General features: G+C 35.0%; 2 protein-coding genes across 2 annotated transcripts; both read left to right on the forward strand.

Annotated features, from left to right (window-relative positions):
- Positions 1-6,640: 6,640 nt before the first annotated feature.
- Positions 6,641-8,441, forward strand: LOC114170006 (homeobox-leucine zipper protein HAT4-like). Its single transcript, XM_028055465.1, has 4 exons — positions 6,641-6,935; positions 7,219-7,508; positions 7,617-7,696; positions 7,779-8,441. The coding sequence occupies exons 1-4, from the start codon at positions 6,770-6,772 to the stop codon at positions 8,113-8,115; spliced, it is 873 nt and encodes a 290-aa protein (XP_027911266.1). The 5' UTR covers positions 6,641-6,769; the 3' UTR covers positions 8,116-8,441.
- Positions 8,442-9,742: 1,301 nt separating this feature from the next.
- On the forward strand, positions 9,743-16,440 carry LOC114173508 (E3 ubiquitin-protein ligase HOS1). Its single transcript, XM_028057962.1, has 10 exons — positions 9,743-10,027; positions 11,007-11,397; positions 11,635-11,769; positions 11,868-12,043; positions 12,504-12,905; positions 13,013-13,171; positions 13,607-14,095; positions 14,841-14,978; positions 15,107-15,825; positions 15,989-16,440. Exons 1-10 carry the CDS (start codon positions 9,914-9,916, stop codon positions 16,161-16,163), a joined length of 2,898 nt encoding a protein of 965 aa, XP_027913763.1. The 5' UTR covers positions 9,743-9,913; the 3' UTR covers positions 16,164-16,440.
- The last annotated feature ends 738 nt before the right edge of the window (positions 16,441-17,178 follow it).

The following is a 17,178-nucleotide window of genomic DNA, read 5'->3' on the forward strand; positions in this document are numbered from 1 at the left end:
GCTCCGTTGAACAGTCGTTTATCATTTGATTAACTTGGATCCAAGCACTTAATCTAAGAACCATTTTGGGGTGTTTTTATTTTTACCCAACCTTTTTTTTTAATCATCTCTCATTCAATTTGGAACTGATATTATCATTTTGTAAAAAGTATTTCACAGAATTATTTCAAAATAAATAGAAGTGACCCAAGAAATGTGTTGACTGTATAAAATCATATTTAACAATTCAGTTATGGTCTTTAATTTCTTTAAAAGACTAACCAAAAACTCCTTCCATTTATAATCCAAAGCATATCCAAATTAATTGAAATAAATCATTTCCTTCACTAAAATTTCGAAGCAGTTACTATGACATCCGTTATATAATTTAAAAAGTTTTAGTCCTATCTTTAACAAATATAGCTAAATATTTTTATATGATTAATCATTACAAATTATTTATATAATAATCTATTTTTAGATTCGTTGGGATTCATTTGATTTGATAAACCATTATTTGTAGAAGGGTTTCTACTTTCTTACTTTTTGTACGTCAAACATTTGTTTTCCTCAGATTTCTTTTATTGTTTTGCAAACTAAGAACGTTAGGTAAAGGGGAAAAATATTTAATTATAATATTTCTTACCAATATTTCGAATTTAACATTTGTGTGCGGTTCCCAACTTTTACCAGTGAAGAAAATAAAATAAGTGAAAAAGAGAATGAAATGGGTTTTCACCGTCTCTGCTAAAACACGAGAACCGGTATTTTATTTTAACATTTTTTTATGGCTTATATTTTTCATTCAATTTGTGCTTGTTTTTATTCTTTACAAAAACAAATAGTGCTCTGCTCATTGCTATAATAGAAAGCATGCAGCCTTTACAAAGTTTTACAATAATCTTAAACGCGTGTCAACAAAAAACTAAACTTATGAACATAAAGTTACGTTTCTTGTTATGATCTTTTAAGTGTTATGAGTGGAAGTTTAAGAATAGGGTTATGATATTTTGAAATTTACTAAATGTTTTCACAAAATCAAAATCACACCATAAAGAATTCACAAGAAGTCTTTATATATTTTTTGTCTTCAATTTGAGATGTTCCTTATTTATTTTTAGGTATTTCAAAATGTGTACAGGTTTATATATTGTTCAATTCAAGATGTTCTTACTTTGCTTTTAAGTATTCCAAATTGTGTATAAATTTTTATGTCTTTAATCCAATAAGGGTGTGTTTACAAAAATACTCTAACGCTAAAGTTAGATATGTCCGTTGGATGATAATAAATATGTAATTATTTATCTCTTGAACAATGTTATAGTTAGTTTATATGAATTTTTACTTTGTTGGACCTAAACTACCTAGGTGATATGTTAATATGTTAAGGTTGTCTTACTCCTTTACCTCTACTAATTATGCTTGATCCTTATTAGCTTTGACGGAGATATTCTTATCAACATGATGTCACTTTATTTAGTCGGAAATGATCTCAGTCATATATAATACATACATTAACCCCATACATTGATGGCGAGAACCTCGGTATATAAAGAATATTTATGATTTTACTACATGATGCTACTTTATCTAATCTAATCTCGATCATATATAATACACTATACTCACATACTTTATATGATCTATGTGAGAATCTCCATATGTAAAGAAAATTGATATTCTTTGGCCACTTCGTCATTCTTCCATGGGCATAGGTATATTAAAATATTTGTATATCAAAATCTTATTTTTTATAAGGATACAAACTTTCGAAGCATTTTAAATAAAAATAGTAGAAAGGACGACAAAAAAAAATTCCAACTCTTAAATCTCCTACCACTAAAAAGCTTTTGGAAATTCATAGATATTCTCGTAGCACCAATAATAGTAACCTAGAAGAAAAAGTTATTGTAAAGCAAATAAGCAAGTAATAGCCCCAATCTGTATCTATAATAAGGTAATGCAAGTAGACCACGTTTTAGTAAAAAAAAAAAAACTTCCCTAGTAGGGGACACACTGCAAATAGAGTACCTCTTTATGCATTATTCAAACCTAACAGGGTGGCCCTCTCATGCTCTCAACAACCCACCAACTAACCAATTCCATGTGGGCCTTCCCATTATTTTGGGGCCTGTGATCCATCAGTCCAGTTCAATATTTTGGTCATCTTCTCCATTAACATTTAATATATTAAAAAAAATTATATATTTAAAAATATTAACAGAAAAATAAATTCAACAAAGAATTCTCACAAGGGAAAACGAATTCCTACGCATTGGAACCTTTTCATGATTTGAAGAATCAGGAAGCGAAATGATTGGGTTAATGCGAGCCAACCTTGATGCTGCATCGAATAAACAAATCAGGTACCACAAGATCATCAAATTTATAAATAATCATTGCACCATCATGTCCCATAATACACAATAATATTCTCTTCTGTTCCTTCATATTTCCGATTATACCCTTCAATTCATGCTCCTGTGAAGGTTTTTTCAGAGAAAATGGCAATGGGTACGAGAAAGAAAGAAAGCAATGCACGTGCAAGGCAACATGAAGTGAATCATGGATTAACGATATAACCCAACCAATTAAATCATTGGTTTAACCGTTAATCACATGATTACCAGCTCAGGCGCTCACATGGCCACGTCTTTAAAAATGCTAACTAACTAGCTTGCATTACAATATCATGGTATCATAAACCAAGTTGCCTCTGCAAATGTTCCTTTAAGTGCTCTTGCACATGCACGTGTGGAGAATCACACAATCTAAGCTTGGGAAACTCATGAGTGTGTTTGTTTGTTAAGAAAGTGTGAGGAAGGTAGCTTCATTAGGTATAATAATTACGATAATCATCATCATCATTACAGGGAAAGTCAGGTTTGACCGTGGACCAGATCAAGCAAACACTTATATTTTCATTTAAGTATTTATTTAATTAGTATATATGCTTTTTCTAAAGTTAATAGTATAAGATGAAATTGGAAAGAATAATTTTAAAGAAAAAGTACACGTGGGATAGACATTCTGCACGTGCGCTTCGGTGTCCGTCGGCAGCAGTTGGACATGGAAATTGGTGAGACAAGTAGGATCCATGTGGTTTACTCACAACCCGAGGTGAAGGACATGCACACCATTGCTTTTGCAACTTTTGCAACCATGCAACACAGTTAACCCTTTTGCTTTTTCCCTAAAATTTATTATTATTTTCATGGGCAATATTATTAAACTTATCTCATAATCTTAATCAAAATAAACAAATAAATATTAGAATGGGAACATCAAAGAAAAAAAAAAAACACTGTAACCGGAAACATTTGAACCTCGAATTTAAACTCGATCATGGTGACATTATATTATGGTACGAAAATGCAATATAATGATTAGGGATGAGATAATTGGACGAAGGAGACAATAATCAAATAGCACCATCATTTGTTTCCGAGGGAGGAGGAGAAAATAAACACAATTAGTCCACTTTTAAAGTTACATATTTTCAAAAAAAAAAAAAAAAACACGACGTGATAAGTCATATGTTGATTTTCGGGAGAGAATAGAGTGGTCGTTGGTGCAATCTATTAATTGTTGAAGCATGATCATCTTTGACAACGAATATAACTATTAAATAAAAACAAGTCATATTTGTAAAAACCTTGTAATTGGTGTTCATACGTTGTCGTTGAAGATGCTGACTAGATTACGATATTTTTATAAGATGAATCACCCCAAATTTCTGGCCTTAGAGATATATATATATATATATATATATATATATATATATATATATATATATATATATATATATATATTGACGATAATGTAAGTTGACACTCCCTATCGTAATTTGGTTGGCCTAAGTCAATTTACATCTTCTTTTGACAAAAATCATAGTGTTATTAAAAAATGGTTCCATTTTCATCCTGTTTTCTTATCTCTTTTGTCGTGATAAGAACACAAAGGACAAAGCATGAATGTAATATTACACATATTCACGATGTTATTTTCAATTAAACAGTTGAGTGATATACCTATTTCGATGACTTTTGTTGGCCCCATCAAAATAATTTTTTCTTTCTGATTAAAGTTTTTTTCTGTTTCGGTAATTGGTACTGTACTTTGTATATTATTTGGGCACAGAATTATGGTGCTGGTTAATACTGTGATAGTGCATATTGTGTCCATTTACGAGCGATGAGAACAATTCCTTTTACTTTAGTTGCTTCTTCTTGGACTCGTTTTTTGGCGTCATGATTCCCAAATAATTTTGTTAGTGTCACATAAGTTGGAACTAAGTTATATAGCGTAAAAGATCTAAAGTTATGCACCGACAGCTTGATGATACTAAAGTTGATGTTAAAGTGCACTTTCTTTGTGTATGGTAAAGTTGATATTTTTTTTTAATTGTTTAAACAAAAGATATTAGGGTTCCAAAGTTCAAGTGGTCTTTAACTTGGTATTTCATTTTTTTTGTTAATTTAGACAAGACAACAAATATGATAACATAGAAGGAAAGCAAAAAATATATCGAAGTGTATTTGATTATATGTACGTTGACATCTAAAACTCACACAACACAAATGTGTACTAATACATAAACAATAATAATAATAATTACGATAATCGAAAATGATATGAATTATGTATTGTATAAATTATTTTTATTATATAAATATCTTGTTTTTATTTTAAAATAAATAAATTGGCGCAAAAATGATACGAATGAAATGGTTAATATAACGGAGTGTCTATTATTTATCATATCATGGCTGTGAGAGAAGTAACTGACAGACGTAATGCAATTGGTGGGGCACATAAAATCGAAACGAGATTCTTACGAAGGAAGACATGACTAAGTGAGGTGTGAAGTCTAATCAGTTCGGGTGTGTATATTGTCCCAACTGAAAATTGTAGCATTCATTATCCACAACCACAACGACCACTTAGCACCAAAACCAGTTAAAAAAAATAATTAAAAATCTTTCTATAATATTTTTATTCAAAAAAAAAAATAACAACAAATTAAATATATTAATATATGAATATTCAACAATAAATCGTTGAAAACTCTTATAATAATATAATAAGTAAAGATTTTATTGATTAAATTAAATCCGTGAAAAATAAACGCAGGCGATGGAAGGGAAAGGACAAAGCAGTGCAAGTTGAGGGTTTAATCAATCCGCATATATCTCCAAAGTCGAAAACAAATACACTGTGCTGTGGCAATGAATGAATGAATGAACGAAAACACAGAATCAGGGTCCGGGGTTCACGCGCGCATCACGTGACGAACGGACCCAATGGGAAAAAGATTGGCCCCATAATCCAATGAGTTTCTATTATTGGGAGCCCAATCATAATTAATTGACGCAACCTTTTTTCACCCTTCAACTTTTCTTTTTTTATCCTTCACAGAATAATATAATTAATGCAAGAATAAATTCTTCACCCTTTTTGACTTCTTTTATGAACTCCTCCCGTCTCTTTTCATGGAAAGAAATACATGATTCATCATTGTTATCACCCCACAATCTGCGCCAAAACTGCTACCTAAACTCTCAACTCAATAAATATTCTCCCTTTTTTATAATATTTAATTTCGTTATTAATATTGATGAATAAAATAAAAAGCAGTCCTAATACAATTAAGGTGTACGAAATTATTGAAATTAAAAAATTTTGTTATTATGGAGAAAGGATATATGTGGCTGTGAAATGAATTGATTGTTGGGTGGGAGTCGGAAGAGAAAGAAAAGAAAATAGAATAGAATAGAAGTTCCGACGTGGCGTGGTGGAGTGAAGAAAATGGGAGAGTGGTGATGATGGAAAATGAAAAGGAAGGAGTTCAAATGATTGTGATGAGGAAGGTGTTGGTGCGTGAAGGGACAAAAGAGGGCGACACCCACGAATTTGTCCCAGAAGTGGGGCCGGGTGTGGAGGTGGAAACGGTGGTTGGAGCACGTGTGGTGGAGGAAGCCATGTTGGTCCACGTGAGTTGGGGCTCCTCAGGTTTTTGTTCCACACCTTCCTTCATTTTCGTAGCCCCTCTTTCCCACGTGAACCAGACTCACCCCTGTCCCCCCTCTCTATAATCACATCCATCACATGATACAATCACTCACCAACATGCTAAATTATCAAAACCTATCAATTATTTCCTTCTAAATTCTAATCATGCCCAATGCGTTGATTTCGACAACACCTGATGGCGGTAAAGCGTAAAACCAAGGGCGATGATGGGGTCCCTGCCCTCCACGTTTGACCTCAGCCGTTGATGTAGGGGAACTCCCATTTCTTCAGGTGCCACCTGCCCCACCGCGTTAAATGCTTTACACACCTCTCTTTCTTCTTCATTCTCATCCTCTCTAAACTTCAACGCTTTCTCCTAACCTTCAAATATTACTATACATGATGGGATATACAAAATTTTGTTTGATACTTGAAATACTTTATAAAGCAGGCCGGGGTTATACACGTTTAGACTCTGGTGATAATAATATAAAAAATAAGTGTTTATGTGAGATAGTAGGATCTACTATATTTGAAAGGTTGTGTGTAGGAAATGGAGGTAGGAAATAATAAGGAGAGAGAATGGGAATTGTATTATTATTTGTGGGGCAAAAGCCATGATTCAGATAATTGGAGCTTCCTGACATAAAGTCATGATTGAACTCTCCACTCACACCCATTTTCCCTCCTTTCTATATAATCCCCTCTAAACACACACCACTTCTCCACTTCTCCACTTCATACTCACTCACCCATTAACTCTCTCACATTATTTGAGATGACGGCTCAAAAGGAAGATTTGGGTTTGAGTCTAAGCTTGAGCTTCCCTCACAACGCTCCAACCCCTCTTCATCTCAATCTTCTCTCTACCCCCACTTATTCTTCTTCTCCTTCAAGCCACAACCCTCACAAACCCTCTTGGAACGACCCTTTCGCTTCTTCAGGTCTGTATAATACCATTCCCAAACCTTCCATTCTCTGTCTCTTGTTTCTTTCCGGATCTGCACCAATTTTCTTCTCTTTTACTTTAACCACGTACCTTAGCACAATACTTTCTCACTTTTCTTCTTTTACATTTTCCACAACTTTTACTATTCTGCACTCCTTTTCACCTCTTTCCATGCTCATTCAAAGCTTCCTAATTTTCCCAACCCCTCTTTCAATATCTCCACTTTCTTCTTCATCCATTTCTGGTTATCCTAAACGCTGTCCTTTTTGTGCATGCAGGTGAAGCTGGATCGTTCCTCCGCGGAATCGATGTGAACCGGTTACCTTCTGCGGTTGATTGCGAAGAGGAAGCGGGTGTCTCGTCTCCGAACAGCACGGTTTCTAGCGTCAGCGAAAAGCGTAGCGAGAGGGAAGCCAATGGGGAAGAAGAGCACGACACAGAAAGAGGTTGTTTCAGAGGCATCAGCGACGAAGAAGAAGGTGAAAATTGTAGAAAGAAACTCAGACTCTCCAAAGACCAATCCATTATTCTGGAAGAGAGTTTCAAAGAACACAGCACTCTTAACCCGGTAAGTGACAGGGTTCCAGGTTCCGATCAGTTTCGTATTTGTTATGTCCAATGTATGTGTTTCATGTTTTTTTTTCTCTAACGTGAGTGCGTGTATTGTTGCGTGCAGAAACAAAAGTTGGCACTGGCGAAACAGTTGGGTCTTCGAGCAAGACAAGTGGAGGTGTGGTTCCAGAACAGAAGGGCAAGGTGGGTTTATTTCACTGATATTCGTTTGTGTTGTCTTTTTCACGAGAAAAATGAAGTAAAATAAATTGAAAACAAATTTCAGGACGAAGCTGAAACAAACGGAGGTGGACTGCGAGTTTTTGAAGAGGTGCTGTGAGAATCTGACGGAGGAAAACAGAAGGTTGCAGAAGGAAGTGCAAGAGCTGAGAGCACTGAAACTCTCCCCTCAGTTCTACATGCACATGACTCCACCAACCACTCTCACCATGTGTCCCTCTTGTGAGCGCGTCGCTGTTCCCTCTTCCGCTGCCGTTGATGCCGCCGCGCGTCACCATCACGTGCCCCAGACCCACTCTCGGGCCTTCCCCATTGGCCCATGGGCCACCTCTGCCGCTCCTATTTCACACAGGCCCTTCGATGCCCTCCGTCCCAGATCTTGACTCGCCGAAAGAAAACGACAAAACGGTTGGAATAGTATCGGAGCCATGAATTCTGCGTTCAAAGTGTGGTCTAAGATATGGTGGTTAGAAAAACTGATTTTGTGGGTCTCAAATGTTTTGTACCAGTTTGACCCTTCGTCTTTTCTTTTGGGTTTCGGGGGCATGGCCTGGTCTAGCTAGTTTAGTTAGGTTTTCTTTTCACTCTCTGATACTTACTGCGTTAAAAAAACTCTCGCCAATTATCGGAGGAGACTTTGTTGTAAAGTTCAATGGTCTTGATTAATTAATTAATTAATTATATGTAATATAGTTTTGTTTTTGTGTAAGCAGATTTTGTTCTCGTATAAAGTCAAATTTGTTGCATGTTGAAAAGATCCTGAGTTGATTTGGGTGATGCTGCAAATAGTGGGGGCTAACTACGGGTTTCGGGTACGAATTTGACAAAATAAAATGGGAATTACACCTTTAAAAGGAGTTTTGCCTTGAATGACCAGACAATGGTTCAAGAAATTTGGGTGAATATGGATCCCAATCCAATTCAAAGTTCTACTTACATAATTGTTTTATTAAAACTTTCCTCTCTCTCCTTCACACACCTATCAGGCTATTGTCTGGCTAAATTGGTTAATAAATGTCTTGTAAGGTGTAAGGTGTGATTCCCAACATTTACTGCATCATCTTCAACTAGACTCGTTAAATTTAAATACTTTCTCATAAAACCTAATGTATCGGTAAGAACTAAGATAGTCCAGATGGGTCATTTTGGTCCATTTAGGTTTTTTCCACTTTTGGTATACTAAAATTGGATCGGGTTGAATGAGGCCCACATCAAAAACATATTAACAACTAGAAAATTTTTTTTTGAACAGTTGCTTGTTGTGGTAACTAAAATTGTGATGAAAGAAAAACGAGTTAAAAATAAAAATTTAGAGTCGTCTTTATTTCTGGTAAACTATGAAAAACTATAAAAATAAAAAATTAATAATTTCTGGTAAACTATGAAAAACTATAAAAATAAAAAATTAATAAGAAATTGGGTGTTGTATTTTAATATTTGTTCTTTCAAACTTAAAATAAGTATGAATTTACGTTTTAAATTCATTTAGAGTAAATTGAGAACTCAGGTAAGGTTTTACTATAGGAATGTGACTCCGAATATGGATATAAAAGTTTTTATATTTTTAGATTATATTTTTTTTGTAAATGGGAATGAAAGTGTTATACAATAATTTATATATGAATATATGATGTCTTAAAAAAATTGTGAAGTGTAAAAATAAATTAAACAAATAATAAAAAACATACTGTTGTTGCTTTGAGAAGTATTTTTGTTGTATTTAATTTTGTCTTTGATTGTCTATTTTTTATCTGTAATAATAAACATAAAAAGGATTACTGATAAAAATGTTAAATTATGTTGAAAATATGATTTTTTACATGACAGGTGTCCGATGTTTTACTATGTATGAACCCAAAGAGAATTAATATGGATCGAAAAGAAAAGAAACTGACGTTTGAAAAGTAGGCTTAAAGCCCAATTAAATTGGGCCGTAACCCGACTCATATACGAACCCAATGAAATGAAATGTTAGAACGAAAAAACAAAAACAAAAAAAAGTGTTTCAAAAACCCTCCAATTCCAATCTGTATTTCCCTCTACGAGACACAGAGTAGTTCTGTTGGGGGCATGGACGCCTTTCTTCACTGAAGTAAAAATCCGCACCGTTTTGTAATCTCGCACCTCATTTCGGTGTTCTTTCAAATTTATCTGAGTTCATCGTTTGGTTATCTTTGAGACATGGACAGGCGGCACAACGGACTCACCGTTCCGTCGAGTTCCAACGGCGGCACCGCCGCAGTAAGATCTTCATCTCCGACGCTGCTACCGAACTACAGTAGCCGGTTAGTTCAGGTACGATCTCGTTCTCTCAATTTTAACTTCCGCGCTCCTTGCTGTGAACTACTTCGTAAACCCTAGCTTTCTGTCACCAACATGCTGTTTGGTTGGGAGTTTTGTATTCCTACCTTCTCATTTCTCATTTCAACTGGTAGATATGTTTTGTTAATGTTTGAATTATGAAAGGCTTCTGCTACTGTTGCTGTTTCTGCAAGTTGAGTCTTATTGACCGTACCAGTTTTTATTTTCTTTCATTGAAATCATGTGCTTCAGCTATAGTTTTACTCTTTCTGTCGACGTGCTGTTTATCGCTGGAGTGGACTTTTTTTATTCTGTTTGCAATGCTTTTAGATTCGTAGTTGTTGAGTTAGACTCAGGTGGTACTTTGAGCTGTATACTGTGAATGGAGATCATCAGTGTGGTTACTTAGGAGCCAAACCTAATAAATAATTGAACATTTGTCGTTTATTTACATAGTCTTAATTTTATTAAGTTTTTTCTTCTCCGTCCTTAAAAGATCAGGGGGATGATTTGTTATTGGTTTGTGGCTTGAGTACTTGTTTCGATACGATAATGAGTAGTGCATCCTACTTAATAATGTTCGTGGATTTGGTTGTATGACATTTAACTAGTTCTTTTCACATGCTGGGAAATCAAAAATTGAATTTAAGCTGCAAAATTGAAAAATGGATTACTTGTGGGTTTGTGACATGACAACTTGTTATGGTGGGATGATGATTTACAATTTTGATTTTAAGAATCATGCATCCTGGTTATTCATGTCAAAGGCTTCATTTGGTTGGTTTAAGTCTCTTAGTGCCTGTTGTGCCTTGTTCCGAAGCTGGTAAATTAGAAGATTGAATTTATGCTTTAATTGAGTTAATTTTCACGTTACTAGTGCAATATAGAGGTTGGTGTTTCCAATTTGTGAAATATATAACTACAGTATTAAGATAATATCAGAAAATAAATCAGTTTTCGTGTGTGATTTCAGGATACACTTGAACACTTGGCATCCATCGATCTGATTGACTTGTGTAAAGAAGCTAAAGTTGAGCGCTGCCGGGCAACTCGAGACTTGAGAAGCTGTGGTCGCTATGTCCATCATGTCTTGAATTCATGTGGGCATGCTTCTTTATGTGAGGAATGTAGTCAACGGTGTGATATCTGCCCAATTTGTAGAATCCCAATATCTAAAAGTGGTGCTAAACTGCATCTCCGACTTTATTATGAGTGCATTGAAGCTGGCCTTATTTCAAAAAGGTTTGATGAGAGATTTCAGGAAATAGAAGACGGGGAAAAACAACTAAATGCTGATGTCCAGCACCTTTACTCTTTGTTTGATGTTGCACTTGAGAATAACTTGGTTTCTTTAATTTGCCACTGTATCCTTTTCTGCATTACTCCTTTTCTTGGCATATTTAATTTTATTAGTAATTCACTTATTACAATTTACAATATAAATGGATATCAATTGGTAAGTAAGGTTAAATGATACAAATACATTTTTGTCATACTAATGTTGTCTACCATGAAACTCTAAGTTTACTTTTCTCCTATGTCCTCCCCCTTTTTATATTTGTCCCACTGTTTTTGCATTTTCTTGACCATAACTTTTACAGACATCACAGATGTGTGTATGGATGAAACTGCTGTTTCCAGTGATCCTGTCATAGCGTTTTTGTTGGATGAAGTGGTAGTGAAGGATTGGTGCAAGAGAACGTTCAAAAACATCATTACTGAACTGCAGGGGATTTGTATCCTTAAACCTTGTTTTGTTGTTGATTTCTAAAGCCAATTATTAGTATGACCTTTTTCCACAGTATAGTTTGTGCTCCCTTACATTCTTCACTAGATAATATGGATGTTTATGCCATGAAAGAGAGATTGAGTTTACTTCTGAAATTTTCGTTGCACTTGAAAGGCGTATCAAATGTGCTAGATATTTTGGAGTCATCTTTTAAGGGTTCTCTTTCAGCACAACTTCATGATTTGCACCATCTCCAAGAGAGCATCTTAAAGACAAAGCAGGTTTAATTTGCTATAATTCATGTTCAATGGAGTTATGTATAACTGTTGTGCTTATGACTTTAATAATTGAGCTTGTACACATTCCTTGCGTGGCTGATGGGCTGTCAAGTCATCGTGATAAACTTGTGCTTATTATCTAGTTTTTAAATGGTATTTCTATTTTTGTCTGTTGTGTTGTGTTCTTTAAATGATATTCCCTGTTTTTGTTGAAAGAAGTTCTATACCTGATCTTAAAAATTGTGGATGGCAATGGGTAACTTTTGTTGTGTTGCAGCTCACTGTGATGTTGTATGTAAGAGGGATTTTTGTAGAAATGACTGATATTTGGCCTTATACTCTTATTAATATTGCTTATAAAGAGTGGTTGACTAGATTTATACTTCCACTTTCTGCGTGTATATTGCTTAAAAATAGAGTATATCGTCACAATGTCAATTAATTTAAATGTTGTTCTACACAGCATATGGATATTATTATTTGGTGTATAAGACATCAATTTTTGGAGGGTGTGAGATCACGTTTTACTGATAGTTCATCATGGTCATCGGATGTTCGGATGCGGAAATCAGAAGCAATAAGACGATCTTGGCCTGATGCAATAAATCAATCTACGGAGTCATCAGGACATGATGGGTCTCTATTTATTGAAGATGCATTGAATAATCTTGATCTGGAGGAGGGGTTTATGAATGAAACTGTGGAAGGATTAGAAATTGCATCCTTGCAAAAGGATGGTGCATCATTTTTGGGGTCAAATACTGACCAAGGGCTGGGTTACTACCCATTCAAAAATCTACGTTCTGCTGCTGACTTGCTCTTTTTACATGGAGGCTCTGACATGGTGATTGCTAAACAGGCCATTGTATCCTTTTAACCAGAACTTCTATTGTTAGTGTAGAACTATGTCTGTTTCTACTAATAAAAGTTCTTATTTAAAGCAATACTTCTTTCATTCCTTAACATCTGTAGTTTCTGTATTATTTGTATGATCGCCACTGGACAATTCCTGAAGAAGAATGGACCTTCATACTGGAGGACTTCGCAGCTACATTTAGTATTAGCAGGCACTCATTACTTGAGTCTTTGACTTTTTATCTTTTGGATGATCACACAGAGGAGGCTTTACAGGTAACATTATACCCAATATTGAAACTATTTGTATCCATGTTACATTACTGATTTGCCTTGTAGTGCTAACTAATGATGTGATAAGCATTATAATTAGGAAAAGGTGTGGGCCCCATATGGTAATAATCATATTGGACCCTGATTCTAGAGCTGTAAAGATGTGATTATGATTTATTTTTAGGTGTTATTTGTGTCTTCCTTTCATCTCTTTTATTTATAAGGCCTGTTATCTTGTTTATAGTCAAAGTAAAAAGTTGAATTTATAAGGCCTCTTCCCCATTGAAAAGGTTCTTCCCCATTTAAGAGGTTAAAAGGAAGCTTGGACTTTACTGGAAGTATTTTGTATCGTGTTAGTATTAGATGTTGAAGTGTACTTGTTCCTTCTAGAGTAATTTTTTTAGTGAATTTAGGCTAATAATATTATTATTCTGTTAGGAAGCTTGTCGCCTTCTTCCTGAAATAACTGGCCCGACATCACATCCTAAAATTGCTGAAGTACTGTTAGAAAGGGGTAGCCCTGATACAGCTCTCATGGTTTTGAGGTGGGCTGGGCGTGATGGGGGACCACATATGACTTCACTCAGGGATGCTGTCACTGCAGTGCGGGTGAGGGTTGAGTGTGGGCTTCTGACTGAAGCATTTATGCATCAGAGAATTCTCTCCACCAGAGTGAAGGAAAAGAATTTCAATAAAAGAGCATCTGGGGATGCTTCTCAGAAACTGAAAGGCCAATGTAGTAATTGGGTGGAGGTCCTGGTGACTGAGATTTGTTTCCTCTGTATTAGGAGGAACTTGGTAGATCGAATGGTAGAATTGCCATGGAATTCTGAGGAAGAGGTGTACATACATAAATGTCTTTTTGATTACGCCATTGAAGACCCGATAAGGACAACTGGAAATCTACTTGTGGTGTTTTATTTTCAGGTACTTAATTTCATTAGTTGGTTTCTTGTACATCATTGCTGCTCCTGGTTTATTGATCTTGTTAGTTGGTGCATTTGTCTTGCAGTTTTTTTCTGTTTTTACATTTGGAATCTTCAAAGTGTTATTTTACCAGCCAATGTTAAGTTCAGTAAAATTTCATGCATACGATACAACACTATTGAGCATCTATTTGACATGGCTTAATTTTTTATAACAAAACAACTCCTTCATCAATCTTTAGCATCTACCATCTTCCTATCTTTGCTAGCCAAATTCCCCTTCTAAGGGAAAATATAATTCCTGCTCACTTGACCTGTTTTGATCCACTGCTAAGAGAGAATCATCTGCGAAAAGTGCATCCAATCCTTATGCTGAATCTGGATTCTGTGTTACTTAAAATGCAACTTGCTTCCTGGATTTTCATGACACAATCCTCCTCTATAATCTTGTATGTGTTCATCTCATTCATACCTACAATAAAGCAAAAAATGTGGATGAGTGATGTAGCCTGACCTTTACCTCTTTCTTGTATAGATGTGATATCTGGTTTCTGAAGCTTGATCTGTAGATCATAGAGTTCTGTTAGCCCCAATGTCAATATGAAGCTTCTACATATCTCCCTTCTCTACTCGATTATCATTTCCATTGTAAATAATTATGAAGTTCATTTTGCTTCTTAAAATGTGTCAGCGTAGTTTAGCATACCTATGAAAATTTCTGCCTTATATATTTATCTGGGTTTCAGCGCCACAGATACTCAGAAGCATATCAAGTTCATATTAAACTTGAAAAGGTGGAGCAGGACACCATTGCAAAAGGTTCTGTAAGTCAAGAATATTTGCCAAAATTAGAAAAGGCTATTCACTGGAGAAGCAATTTGATTGTAAGTGATTTAAATTCTTTAATTATTAAGCCAATGTTTTCTGCTGCAAACTTTTTATTTAAGCATGTTCTGAGAAAATTTCATTCTTAGACTGGATTTGTGGTCATTTGATCTTTTGAATAAAACAGAATAGATGCTTGGAGTTGTTGCCAGAAGTTGAGCAGCAGCAACTGAGGAGTGGAAACTTGACTGAGGGTGCTGTGAGTTCTAGTGAAGAAGTTGAAGTTCCAGACAAATTTAATATTCCTCAGATTCCGGATTCCTTGTCCACCAGTTTATTGATTCCTTCTTCTGTAAATTCTTCCCTCTTGTTGCACAGAGACCATCCAATTGGCTTGTTGAGTTCATCAACTTTTGGAACTTCGGCCAAAGTTGGCATGTCTTTCCCCAATACTGGCCCTGAGCTTGGTAATTTTGGTTCCTCGTCTCATCATCATGATGGGTTTTTTACCAGTAGTGAGAGGGTTCTAAGTCATCAAGGTAAAATTGCCAAAAATATTAGATTTGATAGCACTCATTCTCCAATGAATAATAGGATCCATTTCATGAATGGTTCACCTCTCAAGGGATTTAAGAGGACATCACCAAGCAATTCCCACGAAAATATGCCAGATAAAGTCTCTCCTGGAGTTGAAAGAAACCTACGTTTTGGACATAATCAAACTACCAGTAGTCCTTTGTACTCATGGAAGGCTGCAGTTAACCCTGTTATTAGATCCACACTTAGCTATCCTAAAGAATTTGCAAATGATCTCCCAAATGTATCTGGTAGGAGTGGCCGATCACATAAAGATGATAGAAGTTGGAAAGTGGGGTCCACTGATGATCCCATGGATGTTTCTCACGGGTAAAAATCTAGTTACCCATTTCTTTCTCACATTTTTTGTCATATTACGTGTTTTGAGTTGTGTCTAAGAAGATATTTGCGCTAATATAATGCTTTCTAATGTTCACCGAAAATGGTGTACTATTTTCGTAAACTGAATCCATTGTGTATTTTATTTCTTTAGCCTCCTGGAGAAGAAATTAAATACTGAAGAAAACATCAATGGTGGTCCTAGATGGAGATCTGATGAAGCGAGTGATGAGGAAGATGATGTGAATTTGGGAAGATCTATGGACATAGCTTATTATGCAACTCCTCTAAATCGGACAACAAGACGAAGCAGAGTGGTCAGGAGATGAAAACTAAACTTTTTGGTTAAAGGTTTCGGTTAAATTTTATGGGAAGAAACAAGAAAATGCATGTTAGTGAGTATTTTTAAGATGAGAGCTTCGCTTTTTCGGAACTTGGGAATTTTTACTTATACATTTATGCTGGTATCCGTTGTGCAGCTAATATTCGATGAAGAAAATTTTAATCCAAAAGGTGCATTTTTGTATCATTCCTTCAATGTTAATTCATGTTATATACTTTCTATTTTTGGAGAGTGGTTCGGTTAAAATGAATGTTTTTAAAGAACTCGTAAGTGGTTTCGTTTGGCAGTAACTTAAGATTTCCTCCTAGTAGGTGCTGTATCTGATTTACTGGGAGATCGAGTTTACAGAATATTTAATTACAGAATATTCAATTTCAATACGATAAGATCATGTCTAACTTTTATAGTATCTCTAGTTCTTTTTTAATTTCTATCTGGATTAAGTTTTGCCATGCCTGAAGTTCTTCTAAATAAGAAATTTCTTTGTATCTTCTACTCCAATGGAACTTCGCGTGATCCGAAACTCCTATTTGTCGTATTCCGTCATATCACGTAATGGGGTATTACATTTTGGCCATCTACACTGTGCATGGCGCGAATGGTGTTCTGTGGTGAATCGATCAAATATTTTCTTCACATTTGATTAACTGATTTTTACTGTAATGGAGTTAGATTAATGTTCGTGAAAATTGGAATGTATTATTAATTATTTGCATAATAACACTCATGAAGGAATGAAACAAAATAAAACATTTTTATAGAAACTTGAAGTCATAGTCATTTATACCCTCATTTCTCATGATTTTTAAGCCTTACAAAGGAAATTTACATCTAAACAAAAGTGCAAAGTTAACTAAATCATATATAGAGAGTGCAGATATATAATTTTAACTTTCAGTAAGGTCACTTATTCATCAATAAAACTTCAATATTCAAGTTCACAATGACTCTTTTTTAAAGATAAAATTGTTCGGACTCCCAAATTAAAAAAAGTATAACAT

The sequence above is a fragment of the Vigna unguiculata genome, chromosome 2, assembly GCF_004118075.2.
Source record: "Vigna unguiculata cultivar IT97K-499-35 chromosome 2, ASM411807v1, whole genome shotgun sequence".
In the NCBI taxonomy this organism is placed as follows: domain Eukaryota; kingdom Viridiplantae; phylum Streptophyta; class Magnoliopsida; order Fabales; family Fabaceae; genus Vigna; species Vigna unguiculata.